The sequence below is a fragment of the Simochromis diagramma genome, unplaced genomic scaffold, assembly GCF_900408965.1.
Source record: "Simochromis diagramma unplaced genomic scaffold, fSimDia1.1 OVJJ01000302.1, whole genome shotgun sequence".
Lineage (NCBI taxonomy): Eukaryota > Metazoa > Chordata > Actinopteri > Cichliformes > Cichlidae > Simochromis > Simochromis diagramma.
This window is the reverse complement of record NW_024386792.1, coordinates 8,045,033-8,067,721: the sequence shown is the minus strand read 5'-3', so window position 1 is coordinate 8,067,721 and position 22,689 is coordinate 8,045,033. Positions and strand designations below refer to the sequence as shown.

Genomic DNA, 22,689 nt, shown 5'->3' with positions numbered 1-22,689 from the left:
GGCTATTTGTGTTTTTATTGGACTGCTCCTGTGTTTATGCCCACAGCCACTCATGCCAATCACAGCCACTTGCCTTTCTTTCTGACAGCTGGCACACAGCGCTCATCACAGCTACCTACCCTTTGACCTTGTCTCAATTTGCCCATCCCTCTTTCTCATTTCGAGTGTGGCCAGATTTATGCCGAGGCCAAAACACAGGCAGCCAAGGCTCACAACTCTTCAGTGTAAAGCTTAGCTATAGATTCCTGACAGACAGTCTACACATGGGCCCGGGACTGAAGCGTGTCCTTGAGAGAGAGAAAAATCAATAGCCTAATGGGAAAGTGGTTATGGCTTCCCTCTCTTTCCTCCTCTCCCTCCTTCCTTACTGATACACTATTCTGCCCACTAACTGCCTTGGTTTAGACTAATCTTCTCCTCAAAAGAAGGGACAAATTTTTAAGTTGGTCATTAATGTGGTGCCTGGAGAGGGTAGATTAAAAAACTGATATATTGCCTAAGTCAGAGTGCCATTTAGGTAGCAGGGTGATGTTGCTCCTTGTTATTACATCAGGGCACAGTAAATAGGATTTAGCCAGGGTTTTGCAGTGAGTGCAGTGAGTAATAACACACACGGACACACTGCCACCCACATGTCATGCCTGTAAATCAGTGGATCAAGAGCACTAAAAGGAAGTGCATCAGACACTAAGGCTCGGCTCATACCTGGCATTAACATGCGCCTACAGTGATCTGATCTCAAGTAGAGTGCTCAAGCTACCACTTCCTCGCTTTATTTGCAGAAAAGGAAAAAGGAAGCGTGCAATTGTTTCTGTTTGGAAGGCTAAATGTCAGTCCAGACCACCGGAGTCCTTAACTGCCAAAGTTTCCAAGTGTAGGACACATTCACAGAGATGCACGTGCTAATGGAATGGGTCCATATGCAGGAACAATCTGCTTTTAATGACTCATCAGTGTGTTGGGCACATTCACACATGTACCCAAAGAAGCCACTTGTTAATGCCAAGTGGAGGGTCTAATGAAGAAAACTAAAGACCTTTCACTGAATGTGTCTCTGGTTAAAAATAACTGTTAAGGGGAAATGTGGAAGTGAATCAGTGGTTTTTATCATTTTTTTTAACACTGAAAATGGTGTTTTTTATATGGCCCATAAGTGTACAACACGGTTGTTGAGATAAATGAGTTATAATTTTTGAATCTGTGTCTATTGTTTTAATGATAGGAAAAGAGTCTTTAACCAGAATGTGAAGCAGATGGCAAACTAAGCTTGCAAGGAGAGGAGGTGGGGCCTTTCAATCAGTGCGTAAAAAGAGGCAGAAGTTGGGAGAGAGTACTGATGAGGAAATTGCTATGAGAATAGCAGTGCAGTAGGAAGAGGTAGGTGGAACAATTTAACCAAGGTTAGAGTGAAGGAGAGGAGACCAGTAAGCAGGAGGAGCATCATATACAGCACATTCTCTTTGTGGTTCGACCGCCGATCATCAAAGCTGTTAAGTTCAACGTTTTCAAAATTAGGAAGTGGCTATGCAAGCTGTGTGGATATCTTAAAGCGCATTTAGTGATTTTGCTTTAAGTAAGTGCAGTAGCATTAGATTTTAAAGGCCTTGCTGAGTGTTACGTAGTGCATGTCAGAAATTAGCCTTTTCCCATTCATCACCTGCACTAAATGGAGAAAACGCAGTTTTAACTCTAGAGAATGATCTGATTGAACAGATAAATTGCAACGCTCTTGAATATCTAGCCAATATGAGAGAGGAAGTGGATCTGACCTCTCATTTGGAAAACACTGATTGTTTCTTTTTGGTCACATTTTTGTGCCTACCTGTGCAGGGAATTAATACAAGCAGCAGATAAGGGGCGATGCTGCTTGGCCGCAGTGCGTGTAGGACAGGGATGAAGGTTAATGACAGTAATATGTTTTATAAAAGCTTCTATAATTTTCAATTTCGTGGGCTGCTGTTATTAAGCCCCTAGCTATTCTTGACGCACCATGTTTTGCAACCCTTCCCACCCTGTTTCCTCTCCCATTCTGCTTTTTAAAATTACACCAGGCGAATTATGGTCCGACTAAAGAATTAAGGTTTATTCACATGGTATTTCGTGTTTTCAAACATTTGCCCTTTTCTCAAATTCTCATTCGGTCACACGTTCCCTGTTTGAATAGGTGGATGCGCTCATTTAGCAGACACCAGTGTACTGTACTTGGAGGTTAGTATTTACGCTTGTTTTTATCTCTAGATTGCGAGTGTTAATCGCATTACCAGAAAACAAAACTGTACCACTGGTCTCATTGTCTATATGAATCACATCTCTGGCCTCACTGGCTTTGAAATAACTGTGCCAATTACAGTGACGCATGACAATTACAGCTCACCAAATGGGCTGAGGTTTCTTGAGGAAAACATTTTATTCTATCATAGTGAGTGAACACAACACCATCCACAGCCAGAGGCAGATGGCAGGGTTTTTTTTTCTTTTTTGTTGCTTTTTTTTATATAACTTGTGCAGGGATGATGGAAATAAATATTAAAACAATGCGCATGAAATTGTTCATGTGACCATCATTAATTCAGCACTGTTCCAATTTTTCCCTCTGTATCCCATCAATAGTTGTCAAAAAACTATACATTTGAATACTGATAAGGTTTAAAGCCTTACCAGTATGAGAGTTGCTGGCTAGGCCTTATCCCTACCAGTGTAAGTGTAGTAGTTTAGTAGATGCGTTTGGTTTATGAATGCAGATTGCTAACCAAACTTGCAACCCTTGATAACGTTGCAGTTCTTCTTGTTGTCTATATATAGTAACTCGTGACTCCAAACAGCAGTCAGAATGTTACCTTCGAGGCTTCGAAGCCAACACAGACACAATGCACATTTTTTATTTACAGTCTGTGCAGCATACTTCAAAATGTTGCGCAATGACGGCTTTAATACTGAACCGGGTTAATGTGTAGCTCCTAAATGTAATTTTCATATGATTTAGTGAAGGTAAACATGGTGGATCCAGCCTGCATAATAGCACTTCACGGATTTATCAGCAAATGTGTCATGCCGCCATTTGATAACTGCACTGGTTCAATGAGCTGAAAGAAAAAGCTTTTCACATCGTATAAAGGAACTGTGCATAACAAGTATTGTAAGAATGGATCATTTGGGTAACTCTAGTGGCATTTTGTTTGCCTTTAATTTAATTATTTACCTTGTTGCTGCTGATAAATTCTCCAAAAAAGGCAGCAGGCTCACATTATGCGAGAAATAAGTATCTTTCTGTATGATGTCTAGATAATGATGGCTTTGTATTGCCTCATTTTAGTGAAATTTCCCACCAGGTGTGCACAGCAAATTTTAAGGTAACTCACTTAACTGTGATTGTTAGCTCCATTTGCACACTGCCATTAAAGTCAGACGCAACAACACATGATTTCCTCTGTAGGGAAATGATCATATATGGCGTTATTTTTGTGACACTATTCTGAGCGCATGTAAAAAAAAAATTTAGTGCAAGTGAAAAAAAATTTGCAGGTGCAAATGTTGCATTTTGAGGAGAAATTTGTTTTGAGCGAAGAAAAGCTAAATTTAAGTGAACAAAATTCATTGCTGCGTGCAAAAAATGTATTTCAGTGTTTGCTGTTATCCACACACACACACACACAACAGCAGCCCCTCTCGCTCAGTTTTTGCATTTGCGCTCGCTCGCAATGTGTTGCTTGCGCTCTCAACATTTCTGCACACCCTTATATTTGTGCCACAAAACCAGCCAATCACAGACTTGGATGCAAAAAAATCTGATTGGCTGTATTGGGCTCCAATCAGCTTGAAATGACGAAATGCAATATCCCAGAATCCACTTCGTCCAAAACTCAAACGAGGCAGTGGCGGAGGAACACAGAGTGGCAGAGTTTGAGATATTACTCTTTCTGGGTCACATGATGCTGTGTAAACTTCAAATACAGTGGCTTGCAAAAGTATTCGGCCCCCCTTGAACTTTCCACATTTTGTCACATTACAGCCACAAACATGAATACATTTTATTGGAATTCCACGTGTACACCCATACAAAGTGGTGCACATGTGAGAAGTGGAACGAAAATCATACATGATTCCAAACATTTTTTTTTTACAAATAAATAACTGCAAAGTGGGGTGTGCGTAATAATTCAGCCCCCTGAGTCAATACTTTGTAGAACCACCTTTTGCTGCAATTACCGCTGCCAGTCTTTTAGGGTATGTCTCTACCAGCTTTGCACATCTAGAGACTGAAATCCTTTCCCATTCTTCTTTGCAAAACAGCTCCAGCTCAGTCAGATTAGATGGACAGCGTTTGTGAACAGCAGTTTTCAGATCTTGCCACAGATTCTCGATTGGATTTAGATCTGGACTTTGACTGGGCCATTCTAACACATGGATATGTTTTGTTTTAAACCATTCCAATGCTTGCCCTGGCTTTATGTTTAGGGTCGTTGTCCTGCTGGAAGGTGAACATCCGCCCCAGTCTCACGTCTTTTGCAGACTCCAAGAGGTTTTCTTCCAAGATTGCCCTGTATTTGGCTCCATCCATCTTCCCATCAACTCTGACCAGCTTCCCTGTCCCTGCTGAAGAGAAGCCCCCCCAGAGCATGATGCTGCCACCACCATATTTGACAGTGGGGATGGTGTGTTCAGAGTGATGTGCAGTGTTAGTTTTCTGCCACACATAGCGTTTTGCATTTTGGCCAAAAAGTTCCATTTTGGTCTCATCTGACCAGAGCACCTTCTTCCACATGTTTGCTGTGTCCCCCACATGGCTTGGTGCAAACTGCAAACGGGACTTCTTATGGTTTTCTGTTAACAATGACTTTCTTCTTGCCACTCTTCCATAAAGGCCAACTTTGTGCAGTGCACGACTAATAGTTGTCCTATGGACAGATTCCCCCACCTGAGCTGTAGATCTCGGTGAGTTTAGGTGGACGGCCTTGTCTTGGTAGGTTTACAGTTGTGCCATACTCCTTCTGTTTCTGAATGACTGCTTGAACAGTGCTCTGTGGGATGTTCAAGCGATGTTCAAATCTTTTTGTAGCCTAAGCCTGCTTTAAATTTCTCAATAACTTTATCCCTGACTTGTCTGGTGTCTAAATCCAATCGAGAATCTGTGGCAAGATCTGAAAACTGCTGTTCACAAACGCTGTCCATCTAATCTGACTGAGCTGGAGCTGTTTTGCAAAGAAGAATGGGCAAGAATTTCAGTCTCTAGATGTGCAAAGCTGGTAGAGACATACCCTAAAAGACTGGCAGCGGTAATTGCAGCAAAAGGTGGTTCTACAAAGTATTGACTCAGGGGGCTGAATAATTACGCACACCCCACTTTGCAGTTATTTATTTGTAAAAAAAATGTTTGGAATCATGTATGATTTTCGTTCCACTTCTCACATGTACACCACTTTGTATTGGTCTTTCACGTGGAATTCCAATAAATAAATTCTATAAAGCCTTTGAACTAAAACAAACGCTGTTGTGACAGTGATGTACACTGTCTTGTTGGTATATATGTTTGATTCGTGTCACCTTCATGTTTCCCTCTCACCACATATCCAAACCAATATCATGACCAGCAGCTTTACAGCTGTGGCTCCAGCAAACATCAGCTGATACTAGAAAGTAATAATAAATAAATTCTAACAACAGCTTATCAAGCTTGAACGTGCTGCTGTTGTTTAGTGCAACATCCGCTGGTTTCCTCTTTCTGGTGCAAAGTGGGCGATAAACAAACAAGCGCGACGGGACTTTTGGCAGAAAAGCCGATCAGCTGATCATTGATCAGTTTCATGATTGAAGTAGCAACAGGAGAGGGATGGGAGAGAAAGAAAGAAGAACAGGCAGTTGTGCAGCAAAAACACAGAATAACTCCAGCTTTGTGTCTTTTTCATTCTAGCTGAAGTACGGGACGAATCGCGTTCCTTTTCCCCTCAATAAGGATGTATTGTAATTGGTCCAGCCCAGAGTTGATCATGACCAATTTGCTAATCCACCACCTTTCATTGTTTATACCGTTACAAAAACAAACAAACAAACATAAAAATGAAAAATACCCATCTTTGCTCAGTGGGCCGATGGCCAGTCCAGCTATGCGGTCAGCTAGTGGGTAACAGGCATCTCCGAAAACGTTAGTGCACTTTTGCAAATATGTGATGTCTTGATGAATCGAGTAGATATTTGAAGTTTACACAGCACCATTCTCGCATGAAAATATCTTAAAAGTTTATTTTGTGACCCAGAAAGAGTAATATTTCAAACTCCGCCACTCTGTGTTCCTCCGACACTGCCTCGTTTGAGTTTTGGACGAAGTGGATTCTGGGATATTGCATTTCGTCAATTTGAGCTGATTGGAGACCACACAGCCAATCAGATTTTTTTGCATCCAAGTCTGTGATTGGCTGGTTTTGTGGCACAAATATAACGGTGTATAGAATGAGTTGAACGCGCACGGGCAGAAATGTTGAGAGCGCGAGCAACACATTGCGAGCGAGCGCAAATGCAAAAACTGAGCGAGAGAGGCTGCTGTTGTGTGTGGATAACAGCAAGCACTGAAATACATTTTTTGCACGCAGCAATGAATTTTGTTCACTCAAATTTAGCTTTTCTTCGCTCAAAATAAATTTCTCCTCAAAATGCAACATTTGCACCTGCAAATCATTTTTTACGTGCGCTCAAATGTTTTTTTATGTGCGCTCAGAATAGTGGCACAAAAATAACGCCATAATCATACAGCAGTTCAAAAAATGGTTAAGAGGTAAGACAAAGATTGTCTAAAGATTGTACTAAAATATATTTAAAAATTATTTAAATATATAAATTTGAAAACATATACATAGTAATATTTTAGACCAGTGGTTCTCAAATTGTGAAAGCACTCTTTGTGAATCTCTGTCTGTGTGATGTTGCTGACACAGGTAACATTGAGGAGTAAAACTTAATATATATTACTTTGTGAATTAATAGTCACACTTTTGGTTTGCACGTTATGTAGCAGCTTTAAATGTCATGTAATAACGTGATAAAGTAAATACCATGTAATTAAATAATAAGCAGTACCCAAGTAATAGCTTAGTATTAACGATGTGTCTGTGTTATATTGTCTTAGGATGTAAGTAGAAGGGCAATAAGGAAATGAAAACAATAAGTAAATGGGTGGATAATTATAAGAGTGGTAAACAATGGCATTATATTTTTCCTGTTCTTTGTAGAGCTCTATCACCTGTCCCTCTAATCATGTCTCTTCAGAGAGTCTAAAGTTAACAAAGAAAGTAGAAAACCCCTGTCGTGATAACCATTATCTTTTAATATTTAGAATTTATCAAGTCAGCTAACAGAAAGTTAGCTCTGTCAAACCTGCTTCATACTACAGCATCGCTTGGGAGTGCTTTTATTTTTTGTTGTTGTTTTTTCTGTTTTCTTTTGAAACAGACTGTGTTGGGGAATTGTGGAAAGAATTGATCTGAAACTGGATAAAATGCAACTTTGTTGCTGTGATATGTGATATCTTACTGTAATATCCAAAGTCTCTGTCTGTCTGTGTGTTTATTTTTTGCTTTGGTCGTCAGGAGTTGAGCAAACCACCTAGCAACAGGCTAAAATGATCTGTTTTTGTCATTTATGCATCACTAACGCTTTATAAAAGCCTCACATCATTTACATTTCACAACACAATGATCTAATTTATATCAGCAGAAGTTGAAATATCGATGGTATGTTATGGCACCATCACACCGCCTAGCAACCACTTAGCAAAGGGTTCAAATGACCCATTTTTAGGATATAAACAACATCTACCACCCCTTGTTTTTTTACTTCTCTCACTATGATTAAATAGCAGTTTGCCATCATCATGAGTAGGCCAAACAATGTTGTAACATGCAGGTGTAGTAGTGTCACACAATATAAATAATTGTGTTAAATATGCACGTGCTTATTTTTTTTATTTGTTTGTTTTGATTTTTTTTTTGCCACAAAAGTGCAGAAAAAGGACCACAGATTTGGAAACCTTGTTCGCAAACTTGTACTTGTTAAAATTTTCCGTCCGAGTGGGCCAACGTCATCGATTTGGAGATATTTTTGTGTTCACCTGTTGAATGTAAGTGCGTGCTTCTGTGCAGTTTTGCTGTGTGTTTGATTGTCTAAATGTAGCCGTCTTAATTTGAATTTTGTGGTTTAGAAATCAGGAACTGTGCAGATTGTGCTGTTTAAATCTTGTTAAACATGGCACAGGTGCGCACCGTGTTAGCTTTGAGGTTTGAGGCATTCATTGTACTTCCATAACTTCTCACTTAAAGTATGCTTAAGCTTAGAGGGTGAAAAAAATCCATCCCTACATGGTCACATTTAATTCCCTTCATCATTTTTCAACTGGAATGAGTGAAATTGCTCCTTACCATCAGCAACTTTGCTCATTAAGAGCACAGAGAACATTTAAATATTTCTATTTAAAACGCCTTCCCAGCAATTCCCAAAAGCCTATTTTACGCTTCTCCAGTAAGTGGATTAAACTGAATTAAAAATGAAAAGAAAAAGGGAGAGACTTTTTTGTAGTGCCTTTTATGTTTGGTGAAATATACCGTATGTTTTATATCAGACAAATAAGCACACTGCAGATTCATACACCTTTTAGTGCAAGCTAGTTAATTGATTTAGTTCACTCTTCATGTCAGAATGGGGCGAGAGTGTGGAAGATGCTAATAAAATCACAAACATGGCTCTCTGGCCAAACTGCAATACCTCATTTGTCTTTTCCACAGTTTTTCTTATCTCTCTGTGCTCATTAGAGCTGTCTTCTCCTCTAATGATGTTGTCTTAAACTATTCATAGTATCAGCACTTCAAAAATACACTCCATTGATACATATTTGTTGCTTATTACTTCTAAAGCAGCTGAATGATTTTTTCCCTAAAACACATAAAACAGTATGTCCTTCTCTTTGTCTCACCCTGTTCTTCTGTACATAAAGTCATTTTCTAATATCTATTCCGGATTCAAAGAAAATACTTTTCTATTTGTGCTACTGTAATGAAATCAAATGTAATGGTGGGTTTTTAGGCTTTTGTAGTGTTTGAAAAGAGACCCACAAATCTACAGTAAATGGACACCTTTTTCTAGCTGGCAACTGGCTTTCTAGGTAAGCCTTTGCTTTTGTTATGATAATTTGCTACAGCACGAAGTCCATAAGAAGAAAAAAAAAGTACATTATCATAGCTGGAATTCAATTATTGTGACACAACAGGAGATTACTTGGAAAGGTGGCCTGCTAAATATTTAAAACCTTCAGTCTGTATTTTTGGATATTAAACAATGTCTATTCATATTCAGCACAATTCATTTGAAGACACAAAAAACATAAAGCTCTTCCATCAGGTCTAGCCAATGGGTACCGACAACAAAACCAACCATTTTTTATGGTCAGTAGGGACGTTTCTTTTGTTGCTTGGCTTTTGTCTGCCTCGAAAAGACTTTGATGAAATTGTTTCCCTTCGTCGGCATTGTGGATTGACAGGCTGAGCTCGCGTCCTTGCGCTGTAACACTGAAGCACACAGACATCTCTGAGCGAGCTCCCAGGTTACGCACACATACATACACTTCCCCGTGCCACATGGCAGCAAACGCACAAACCGATCTGGGAGAGACAGGTCAGTCTCCGTGCCGGGTAAGCCGATGTGGAGTAGCTAATTGGTGTGCAGTGTGTGAATGGCATATTGTTGTTTACAAAGAGGTTTAGGGTGACATTCCAGAAGTGAACACAGACTGATGAAGAATGTGCTGCGAGACATTTTGAAGACAGTGGTGGCCATGTCCTTGGATAGAGAAGCAGCACAGTCATAGCTGTGTTTTCTTATATAATCATAATCCTTCACCTATCATAGAAAAAAGTGATAAACCCATACCTCCTGTCTCTCTTCTGTTCTCTATCTCTACTTCCATTACCTCTTTCTTCCTGCAGTAATGCCCCGATTTGCTGAACAAGTGGAAGTAGCTATCGAGGCACTGAGTATGAACCCCCCACAGCCCTTTGAGGAGAACGAGTTCATTGATGCATCCCGTTTGGTCTACGATGGCGTCCGCGACGTCAGGAAAGCCGTCCTCATGATAAGGGTACGTCCATTATCTTCTGCAAGAGAGCAAAAGGGAAAGACTAGCTGAGATACTTTCAAATGCTTCTAGAGCTCAGCGACAGTGTCAAAGTGTTTTGAATTGCCAGTTGGAAAAAAAAAAGAAGCAAATTGCACCAATTTCCCATCTTCCTCTGTGTATTCAAAATATTTGATTGGGTTTTTTATTTTAAACATCTGAACAGTTTGCTCATTTCCTAATGTTGAGCTTATTTAGTTTGAATATATGCTTTTTTGCAGCTTCACTACCATTAGCATATTTTAAATTTGGTTTAAATATCTGTCTTGTTGAGGTAATAACCTGTGTTTTGTGGGGGGTTTCTATCATAAAACCTGTTACATTAAAAACTTCCTGAATCTACTGGTGAATATGACAAATTTGTGCTTTTTTGCTTTTCATCACAGGGACCTTATTCCCACTGAAAACTGTGCTGCTGTCTGTCTTGGGTGATAGTGGAAGTTTTGTGACAAAAATACATCCGCCCTAAGGATGAAGAAGCGCATAATTGAAATCTTCAATTCTCATTTGGAGTGTCACCCCTGTCACATGATCTGTTTTATGAATCTGGCAGAACCCTTGACAGCGTGTCACGATAAAACGGCTCCATAACAACAAGATACCAGCTCTGCTGTTTCACGTACCAAATCTGATGTTACAGTATCTGCACCCCCACCCCCACCCCCACCCCAACTGTCCCTCCTCTTTCACCACGTAATTCATTTATTCAACTTTATGCAGGCTGGAAGGTTTCCCAGTTCAGCTTCGGAAAGAAAAAAATCTAATTATGGAAAATAATTTGATGTTAGTAAATAATGTAAAACAGGCAGCTTTGAACTGCCCGGGACCAGCTGGCTTTATAATCCTATCCAAGTTCAATTACTTTCTGGGGAAACAACTTGGAAGATCCTTGCTTTCTCTGTCGTCTGACTTCATCGTATAGATAGCAAATGTTGGTGCCACGTGTAATTTTTTTTATTTTTTTTTTAAGTGTACTTTTTTAAATTTTTCCCCCACTTAGACCGAGTAATAGCTCCTTTAGAATTTTTACAGCACAGATCTCATGAGCAGTCAGCGGATTAAGAAACCAATTCTCCACAGTGTTTAAAAATTGAGGCTGAACTTGAGTAGAGTGGAAAGTTATTATGAAAGTTCTTGGAAACATGGTTTTTGTCCTGGCCTTTATGTACCCGCAGACACATGCACGCAGGAGTGCAGGGGGGAAAGTAGTAAGTATTGCACAGAATGGAAGAGATATGAAACTGAACAATGGGTGGAGACTGCAATATAACCAATATTTACGCAGTTTCCCAGTCTCAGGAAACTGACCTACAGCCTTTCTCACCTAGAAAGTTCAAACTTACCAGACATTCAGATTAAAAATGAAATCAATGAAAGGAGCTGCTGTGATCTGATGGGGTTAAGTTGTTTCATGGCCTGTGTAAATGCTAAAATGTAATCGTAATAGTAGGCCTCTTTTATTGAAAGATCCTTAGGCTTGTTAAAATCATCACAAGGTAAATAGCAGAAACCTATACACATAGCAACACAATCTCCAAGGTAACGCAACCTCTGAGTTGGCACCCCCACGCAATGACCTGATTGAAATCAATGAGGGGGCTGCTTTTGTTTTGTTTTTTATTACAGTCTTAATGTCTGTGTGATCACAGCTCTAATCAGACTTTTTTTTTTTATTGACGAAAAGCAAAACCGATCATCTTCACTGCTGCACATTCACACAGCTGGCTCTTTTTTTTTTTTTTTAAATTGGCTATCATGAATAACCTGTCTCACAAAGATAGTCAGCAACTGGTTCCCTTATCCTGGATATTTTACCCGAGACTTAAACAGCTGCACCAGCAATATACTGCATTTAATTTGTGACAGGATAACACTGTCATATCTATAAAATGAAAGTAAAGAAACAAGATCCTATAATTTAGTGAAGCTACCAACAAAAGAAATGATTAAAAAATGATTTTATGTTCAATAAAACAGTAAAATAAATGAATTGTATGCTAGCTAAATTGTAGGTGTTTGCAGTAGAATGAGTTGATAAAACATTTGCTTTTATAAAACCTATTACAAATGGATATGCACGAAATGGGCTATTATGAAACTATAAAGAAATTGTATTCCCACTATTGTGAGCAAACAAACTGACTTGAATTAAAGAATGGATAATGAAGCTCCATATGGCCCGAGATTTGTGTGAATAAATTATAAGTAGCAAATTTCCAGTGTGTAAATGCTCTTCCCTTTTGCCTTTTATTTCCTTAGTTCAACGATGCAATCATTAGGGCAGAATGGGCACATTTTTTATCTTTATTTAGAGAATAATCATATCACTGATTGAGTTGAAAGAAAATCATTCGCATTGTACTAAAATTAAGAAGGAAATTTAGCACAGTTAAATGTAGGCCTTCTAGCAACCTGTGGTACTTTTGTGGTCCTGTTTTATACTGTAAGTGCTCCTTTTGAGAAAAACTAAACTACTGTTAGTTTATTATAATACCGATATAAATAACCAGGCAACACTATGCACTTCACAAGCATAGCTGTGACAGAACTGTGAATACAGGCTGTCACCATGTAAGAATAATTTTACACAGATACATGTCTATATTTGATCCTCTGCTCCACAGAACCTAAGCCGCCCAGCTGTGTTATCATTGTGATGCTGTTAAAATTGATCCATCTGCGTTAGATCAACTACTTGCTTTGAAGTTACCTGGCAAACTAACAGCCTTTGTCATTGGGACGTCACTTAAAAGACAGCAGAGAGGAATAAAGATGCTTATTAATGATTGAGTCACTCGCCTCGTACAGAAAACACATACAAAGTTATAAACAAACTGAAGCAGATATTCTCTCATTTCTTCTTCTTGCTAATTCCTCTGAATTCTTTATTTGATGAAACACACAGGGATTTTTCCCCAGCTTTGAAACTATTTTAGCTTTGAATTACATTAAGAACTTACAATCACTGCACAGCAGTTTTTAAATCTTATGCCAAAAAAAAGCATTCAGGATTCAAACAGTAACTTAAGAGTTTGGCTAAAGACTTTAAGTCAAAATGTTTCAAAGAAAATTAATAATAACACTGATTATAATATTTAAGCGATTGAAACATATTGGTAGCATCTCTGTTATGCTCATTTGTAAAGAGTTTTGACTTTGAGCTTTTCTGTTTCACAAATACTCTGCTGCACCATCGCTTTCCGCCCCAAGCTGCTTCCTCCCCTTAACTGACTAAAACTTGGCAGCCCTTTTTGGCTTCCTTTTTAACATCATTCTATATAAACTGCAGTTACAATCAATGATCTTGTGGAAATGGGTCCAGATATTTACCTGTGAATAATGCACAAATGCAAGTTGTTCACAGATTTATTCTCCTGCAGTTCAACAACATACTTTGGGAGATGTTACAGTAAATGCATTCGCAGATGACTTTCTCTTTCCTCCCAGTTATCTTTTTAGCACTCAGTAAATAATGCATAAATCATTATGGCTGTGAATTTGATTTGGAAATACCTATTGGATATGGTTTTTAATATGACGGAAGACCTTACGTAGGAAAATGGCAGAGACAATTAACTTTTCAGGGATCTTTAAGCCATTCTCTACACATCAGAAGGACATGATTTCAGCACATTGGGGCTTGAAAGCAGAGAAAAATGCCCTTTTCAGCTGTCTATTTCAGTTTGTTCCCTGATCTCTGACTTTATCTCTGTCTTTGTGTTTGCTGCAGACACCAGAGGAGCTGGAAGATGATTCTGACTTTGAACAGGAGGACTATGATACTCGCAGCAGGACTAGTGTCCAGACTGAAGATGACCAGCTTATTGCTGGACAGAGTGCCCGGGTGAGTGGATGTTCACATCCCTTCTGTGCTGCAACTGCTCAAATGCACATCAACATCAAAATTGACATAAAAAATAACATATATTTGTTTTGGGTAAAGAGTAGCAGCAATACCAAAGTGACTATAGTGTTGCTGCTTTGTATACATTCGTCCCCATTCCCTGTCTACTCATAAATTGATTCATCCAACTGTGTCCATTTACATAGCATATAAGTCCATTTAAATGGTCCTAACAAGCTGTATTATTTTAAATAAACACCGTTCCGGGATGGCAGGTGTAAAATTGCAATCACAAACACAAAAGTAATTACCAAATTCCCTTCAGACACTAGCCACAACACAAAATACAGTGCAGTGCTGAGCCAAGGCTTCAGTCGTGATCGCCATGGTCTGGGCTTTGTTTCACATTAGTGATTTTTCACTTGGGCCCAGCTTAAAGGACATTAAGAGGGTATCAGTGCTTGCTCCCCTCCAGCAACACACACAGAGACTAGCGGTGTGTTGCATGTTGAATGGATTGTGGATGGCAGGAGTGCGACTTGGCCCGACACCTCTCTCTGTGGCAGAGGCCTGCATTATCCCGCCCGTGTCTCTCCACAGTGTGCACGCATGGGGCTAATGCATAAAAAGGGAGAAATAAAACACATCAAAACAGCAGCTTGTTATAACTGAATGTGCTACATGTGACATGTGGTGTCTGCTGACAGGTAAAACAAAACAGCTAACTCATGACTACTGAACCCTGTGCTGGACAGTAGCCTGTGTGACAGGAACTGACTCAGTTAGACATTTAGTCGCAGTAGTCTACTGGTCATGGCTTCAAAGTAAGGCCGTTATCTGTTTTTTTGTTTGTTTGTTTCTTATTTTTTCTGGGGTGGGTCATCTACTTATCAGAAGTTCAGTGGTTCGATCCCTGGCTCATCCAACCTGCACATCTCTGAACCCCGAGTTGACCCCAATGCATTCATTGTGTGCTTTAACATTAGGGCAAAAGTGCTTCAAACTACATAGAAAAAATGAATGTAAAAGTAGGTGAATGAGGATTGTAGTAGGAACGTGCTTTGAGTGCTCAAATTGAGTAGAAAAGCACTCTATAAGCACCAACTCATTTACCATTATTGGATTTTAGAAACTAACCCATAAGTGGAAGTTTTCTATGAGAACATGTTGTATAACTTTTCAATATCATCACATGATTCCTGCCAACAAACCCTTGAAAACAGAACCAAAAAAATCTTTTTTTTTTTTTTTTATCATTGCCTTGGGTTAGCTAAAGATTATTTTCATAGTTTAAAGAGAGAAATGCAGAAGGAAACAAATAGGCTCCTGTGGGCAAAGCTGCATATCATGTTGAACCATCCACCCACCCCAACCTCTTCCCTCCCACATTACGACTCTATGACACCATCTTGCTACTTCTGCCTTTGCACCTAAAAGATGGAAGTCACAGTCAACACTGGAAGTGCTTGTGAGTGAAATTTAATTACAGCTCATATCAGGCATCTGATCGAACACCTGACACTGTTTTATTTCTTAATAAAGCACCCAGAACATCAAGAACTAGCAGCACGTAGAAGAAAATGTTTAAATGACTCAGGGAAATTCAAATGATATATTTTCCATCCTTAAAAACAGACCAATAATGTACACTTTATATATAAGCATGGAAGAATATTTTAGATTTGATTTCTGTCAAGAGAACAAATGTCAGTCAGTTCAAATGAAGAGTAAGAATTTATTCTAATTATGAGGATTAAGAACAGGCGCATGCTTTTGGGTGCACAATAGCCGATCCAGCACTGTAGGGGTCCTGGGTGCGAAGTACTTTAAGTTTGCTGTATGTATACTCCCACTAAGGCACCCGCGGTGTAACGTTGCGTGGCCATCTGAGCTTAGACGCACAAGCCTTTGCACACAAAGGAGCTCCACAGCACCAAACTGTTAACTAGTTTTCCTGGCATTCAGCTGTGATTTGAGTGGGCAGCTCTTCTTGGAAACAGTCTGAAGTCACAACATGTCCCTTTGTCATAACTTATTACTGCGATATAAGGATATAAGGTGGTTTAAATCAAAAAGCCATATATCACAGCGGATTATCAAATGTGATTACTCGTATTTGTACGTTGAGTTTGCATCGTCATGTGGTGCCTTCTTAGTATCTGGCGTGCTGACAAAGCTTCTCACATAGTTAATTGATATTGCCTGTTTTACTCATGGTTACTGTTGTGCCCTCAGAGCTTAAACATGCATGAGGCAAGTGCATTCATAAAAGATGTTTTTGCTGTGAACCGCTGGTGATCTGCCCAGTCTGCCTCATCCAGTTGTGTCAGGATAGAGCTTGCTATCCTCTCACGGTCATGCCAAGTCCATGCTAGCGAGCTGTGTTTCTATTCAAAGAGACAAGAGAAAGCGTAATCTGGTTTTGCCATAGGAGTTGACACGAGCATACTGGGGGTTTAGTCACGATCCCTCCAAGCCCCTTCAGTATGTCGTATCACACACAGGACACAGGCATGATATCTTCAGTAAGTTCCTCAATCTCTTTCTTTCTCCAAAGAGAGGGGGAAAAAATCAAATGAAGTCTAGGGCAGTCCCAGGAGCCTTTGTTCCCCAGGCTTGTGTGGTGCTCTGCTTTTCACTTGTATTATACTTTTGCATAAAGCCAAGTTATTAAAGCAAACATGTATAATGAGGGGGCAGAAAAACACAGAGGCGAAATGGGTCTGTGTATAGTGTCTCTTTCTATCAGAACATGCCGAAGCAAACTCTGCTGCTATAACAAGCCACAGATAATGCACGGGGAGCCAAACATAAAGCAACACCAACACACGGCAAACATTTCTTAACACTGTGATTGGATAACAGCTGATAGGTCATCCATAAAATTGAACTCTGAGTGTCTGGGCAGTTTATTTCAAATGAAACAAATTAAAGTCATTTCAAGATGCCGCACTTGGTGAAGAAACCCGGAAAGCGCTCTAATCCCTGCAGACGTAGCCGAGCCGCAGAGTGTATTGGCACAGAACTCCCTCGGCCGGATTTGCCACTATGTTAAGCTCCCGAGGCCCGCTCCTTGTTGTTATCAGTAAAGTAGGGAAAGGGATTTGGGGATAAGTGAATTCTAGAGTGCAGGATAGAAGGAGGAGGAGGAGACGACGGTGTGTGTGAGTGTGCGCGCGCTCATGTGTGTTTGGCAGGGGGGGGGCTTCACCAGGGGCCCTTCCTGCTCCCCTGACGTCCCAATTGGCTCGTGTGTTTACCCCTGTGCTTGCAGCTCTCTTTTGTGTTCAGAACCTCTTTCTCTCTCTTTTCCTCCCTGACGCACTCTCTTTTGTCACGCCGTTTTCAGAGTGAATCGGTATACTAACCAAATCCCTCACTTTCTCTCCCCAACTTCCCCTGATCCCTAATTTTAGAGAAGGAATTTTCATTCTAAATTGTTGAGTTCAAGAGACTTTTTGCTCCCTTTAGTTGTTTAGGAGAGCAGTTTCACTCCGTTTTATGTAGTTTCTACAAGCAGAAGATGGGGAGAAGGAAAAAAACAAACATTTTTAGTGAATCTAGAGGCTCTCTGATTCTACATTTACATTTTTATTTCCCTGCCTCATTGCAGTGGAATTTTGCAAAACCATACCATACATACCATGTGTTTCTCCTAATGGCGTACTCAGCCTTTTTGACACTGGCAGCATACCATTCAGTATAATAATAGAAATAAGTGAATTATTGATGCCTCAACAGTTGGGTGCAGGAAAGATGTGAACAGCAAAGATGATAATGACCACCTTCGAGACCTGAGGTCAGAGAGCTCTGCCTGTCACAGCACAAGCACCAGTGTCCCTATTACTGAGGCAGCACTCACAGTGCATTATATTTTTGGCCACACTAAGATGTGAACATGTAATCAGCAAGTCATATCCAAGGGGGGGCTATTGAATCGTCAGACCCCACCTGCTGAGAGCACAAGCACCTTTAACGAATCTGGACTAAAATATCTTTTGTTGTTCTCAAGATTATATTTGTGAATACTTGAAGTATTATTCAGACTCATTTGAATTTAAGAACAGGTTGCAATTCAAATCAGCAACATAAATAAAACTTTCTTAGAGCTGAGAAACAGCAAGCGGTGTTACATAGAACAAAGCAAAAAAATCAGCCGAGAATTTCGAGAATATAAATGTAGAATGTGGCTAAGTGTTAATACTTGGCATTTAGACTTTGACCTTGTCATTTCCCACATGAACACACCTGAGGCTCAGCTCAGCAGGTTGTGACTTCCCCACCAGTGGACTGTGGGGGTTTAAAAAGCTTTTGAAATGCTGTAAGAACAACTGTAACACATAGATTCAGGTCAGCGAGAAGGAAGCAGGTGTGCATGAAAAGAGTGAGCAGAGCAGTTCATGCAACATATTAGTGTGGCCACCATCCAAGAATTTTAAACTCGATACTGATGCCCACAGAAATACTTGATACTTGACACCATTTTTGATATCATGGGGGGAGGGGGGGGATGACATGTAATTATGAGGCTTTTAAAAAAAAATTGTTTTAAAGATTAGAAGAAAACAGCAACATTTTTAAGTGGCTTACACAGTCCAAAAAATGTATATTAAAATAACTGTACGGTTATTTTAAGGCAATGTGTTAAGATGTGTTAAGATTAAGATTCTTAGGTAGTTTTGAAGAATAAATTGAAAATTAAAAAACAGCTATATTTGAGGTTGTCTGAGGTGAGGCAGTGCCGTGCTGCTGGTGACTTGGCTCCATGTTTTCATTGCTGATAAAATAAAGTTGTTAAAGTAGGCTGTGACTGTTTCTGGGTGAGCTTCTTCCACGTCAAAAAAATGCCAAAATAATAAAGAAAAATAGACACAGTATCCTTGTTTAATTGGCATAAATTCGTCCCATTTGAATGTATTAACTTTTTTATCATGTAGCACAGTTTTTACGATTTCTGCAAATTGCCATCCATAAAAAAATCATCATTGGGACGCTATGCGACACAGACACCGCTTTAAGAACCACTCGTGACTCTAATAAAATAATACAAATCTCCTTAGTGAACTAACATTTGGACGTGTTTTTGATGTGTAGATGAGCCAGTGCAAAGTCGATGTTCAGCCAGTCAGCGGTGTCGAGGACCCAGAGCCCCTGAGCAACGCGCGCAGGCATACCTGCAGTGCGAATAGAAGTTTGCCCTGCTGGAATCACTTGTGTGATTTAAATGGTTTATTCCTCATTGTGCAGTCTGAATACATAGTAACTTGGTATTTGTTTTAAGTATGAGCAGTGTTTTCACCCCACATGCTGTTAAATGGGATTTGCTTCAGCTCTGTTGTTTGTGTGTCTTGGCACAAGCAGCAGAGGAAATCTACACTGGGCTTGAGGGGGCTGGTTTTGCTTGTTTGTTTATGCCGTATGGGCTTTTTTCTTTCTTTTCTTTTTTCAAGCTAACCACCATCAAAGCTTTGCAGCACCCCGCTCACAAAGTGATCAGTAGGCCAAAGCTCATGGACGCATCTGCTGGCCTCTGATGAGAAAATTGTGCCTCCATGCTTCCCTATTTCTGTCTGTAATTTCAATTTTCTCTTTTTCATTGTTGGCCCTCTCCCCTATGCTTATTCGCTTTCAAAGAATTTCAAGAAGACAAGTCGTCTATGGTTTTTCCCCCCTCCCGTTTCCCTCCTCACGCATCTACCAGGGGCACTGAGCAAAGTGACGCACTCGCTCACCAAGCTCGCCCCACACCCCCACACACCAGCTTTGCTGTGAGAGAGGGAATAAGGCAGAGGGAAAGGGAGGAGTAGGGTGATTATTTCATTAAGAGACTGGCAATTCTTGGAGGGCAGTCAATAATAGATGAGGTTAAAAAACAATGGTGACTTTCCTTTTTTCACTGTACTCGTTTTCTCTCTCACCCTCTCGAGTCAATAGAATCGACCTAATGGAAACCAGGTTACTCTTCCTTCCATCTCACCTCCCTGACATAATGTTGAACAAATGCATTATTCATTCTCTGGTCTAAGAAGCGAGGTAATTATACATTTATCTCCCAAATAGTACTGGGTCCTTACTGCGCCTGTGACCTTGCCACAAGATTTATGCCATTTTGGACCTGCCCCCAAAGGCCGCTGAGAGAGCAAATGTATTCTCTTGGAAGGAGAAAAAAAAATGAAGGCGAATAAAAAAAAATGGATTTGCTTTTTATGGATATAAGATGTCAAGTGGTTTGAAAAGTTCCAGTCATTAAATATAAAGTTTAGAACTTTATTTTGAAGTGTTTCAGAGGAGCAAGTCGTCAGACCCCAGATTTAATGTTTAACTTTTGTCCAAGTTTTTGTTGAGTGGATAAAAAAGTGTACCAGAAGGGAAAAAAATGAACAAATGGTGCAACAGCTCTTTTATAAATGCCCTCTATGCTGTTTCTCTTAGCATAATCCCCCTTTCTTTCTCATTTCCTTCTCATTCTCTCCTTCCCAACTTTAGCTCTTTCCTTTATTTTCTCCACTGTTTTTTCCCTCATGAGCCATCTTCCCAATTTATTCAGCTCAAATGTACCCTTTCATAATATCTTCCTCCTCCTCTAATGCTTTTTGCTTCCTTCATACTCCCGTGTTGCCTGCAGGCCATCATGGCACAGCTTCCCCAGGAGGAGAAGGCAAAGATTGCTGAGCAGGTGGAGAGCTTCAGACAGGAAAAGTGCAAGTTAGACGCAGAAGTTGCCAAGTGGGACGACAATGGCAACGACATCATTGTGCTCGCCAAGCAGATGTGCATGATCATGATGGAGATGACAGATTTCACCAGGTAAGAGTGACACACAGTGGACATTTTTATTTTAAATGTGAAAATTATGCAGATGGAGATTGTTTGAAAAGCAAACTATATTCTGTTTTGTTGAAGGCAAAAAAAGCACTTTGTTATGATCAGACTGTAATGGTTGTCATGGTTCAGAGACGGGCTATATGTTGACTCCTGCTTTTTTTTAAAGCCAGCTGTCTCCTTAATCTGAGCGTTCAGACAGTCACATTAACCCTGCCACAGTACTTAAGCCACCTGTAGTTCGTGATCCGTAGGTGTCCTCAGGACCACATTTTGCCACGATGACACTTACTCACGCACACAAACACTCACAAGGTGAAAACAATACCGGTCACACCATTGCGGCTGGTGAAAATCAGAACCATGATTAGTCATGAGTGTTTGTGACTGCGGTGCTGTGACTGCACCGTTATTACTTGGCAATGACCCCGTTGACTCACGCTGGCATGAACAAACTGAATGGAAGTTTCAACTTCCAGTGACTAAAAATGAGACATCAGTGAGAGGCAGGCACAGTTCTCTTATCCACATTAACTCTCCCCTTTGTTGCAAAAAAGAAAGAAAAAAAAAAACCCAAGTTAGATCACAAACGATCTGGTTTCCTCTCCTGTATTTTTTCCCTTTTACCGTAACTTCTCTGAAAATTTTCATGTTTTGCTTTTAAAGCATAAATTGTTTCCTTCTTGGAGAGTGCTTCAAAGCATGTCTCCAAGATGGATCATTAGGGATACAGGTAGACTGTATTTGTTTCATCCATTATCTGGGAATGTCTTTGTTATTGTATCGTGTCATATTTTTAATGCCACAAACAGCAAATTAGCTTCCCTACATGCCTGTGCAGCACTGGGGTGAGCGCAGTCTTTAAAGGGAAGCTCTGCATGCCTCCTGCCTCTGCAACTCCACCCACCATCCCTTTTTTCCCTTCTTCTCTCCTTGAATTTTCCCAGAGGCAAAGGCCCCCTGAAGAACTCCTCAGATGTGATCAACGCGGCTAAGAAAATTGCAGAGGCTGGTTCGAGGATGGACAAATTGGCCCGTGCTGTTGCAGATCAGGTAGCTTTGCAACTCAGTTTGTGTCTGCTTAGTTTAATTTTTGCCATTATACACGTACTTTGTATCAGACTAAATGTGTCTCTGACTGTGTCACGGTTTCTGGCGGAGGAGCAAATTGTGAATAAGCCGGCATGGCCGATGGAAATCTTTACTGTGGGCATTGATGAGCCTTGCCGAAGCAGCAGGGTGTGTTTCTGCATGACTTTGTCTCCCAAAGGGACCAACACTGAGAGAGCAAGACAGCAGAACCAAGTTGTGTCTCTAATATAATTAGCTCCCAACCGAGGTGTTGCATTCATTATCAGATGAGTACCTCTCTAAAACACGCTGACAGACCATTTTCAATATCTAATCAATCAGCGCTGCGCCGGGGGAAGATGGAAGTGAAAAGCAATACGTGTGTATGTTGTGTATGTGTGTGTACAGCAAATGAAGTGGGAGGTATTTCAAAATGCTAGCAGCACTCCAGGTAATGCATAATGTTCTTCTTCATTTCATCTGTCTCTAATAAGAAGTGAGAATAAACTTAGGCTCAAGACTCACTGATTCATTAAGGCAGCCTGTTGTCATTGTAATTGCTGCTGCTGTTAGCTAGCAAACCTTTGGAATAATTATTGTTGGTTTCACTAACACACACTGGGCTTCCATCCATTGCTGCTTAGCTGAAGAAATGAAGCTAAATTTTAGAGTGAAATCTTTTTCTGAAGCCTCCATAAAGCGTCATGCATCATCACACACAGCCACGTTATATTAGTGAAAAGCACAAAGTTTTTATAAGTATAATCTCTATACTTAAAGTTTATTTTATATGTTATAT

The 22,689-nt window shown here is 40.2% G+C and overlaps 1 protein-coding gene across 2 annotated transcripts in view; it reads left to right on the top strand.

Moving 5' to 3' along the window:
• ctnna2 (catenin (cadherin-associated protein), alpha 2) overlaps positions 1 to 22,689 on the top strand; it is a 334,263-nt gene that overhangs the window by 297,034 nt on the left and 14,540 nt on the right. For both annotated transcript variants that reach the window (XM_040024188.1, XM_040024189.1), the window contains 4 exons: positions 9,966 to 10,117; positions 13,884 to 13,997; positions 20,623 to 20,804; positions 21,767 to 21,872. In XM_040024188.1, coding sequence (XP_039880122.1) covers positions 9,966 to 10,117; positions 13,884 to 13,997; positions 20,623 to 20,804; positions 21,767 to 21,872 — 554 coding nt within the window. The remainder of the gene's footprint in view (positions 1 to 9,965; positions 10,118 to 13,883; positions 13,998 to 20,622; positions 20,805 to 21,766; positions 21,873 to 22,689) is intronic.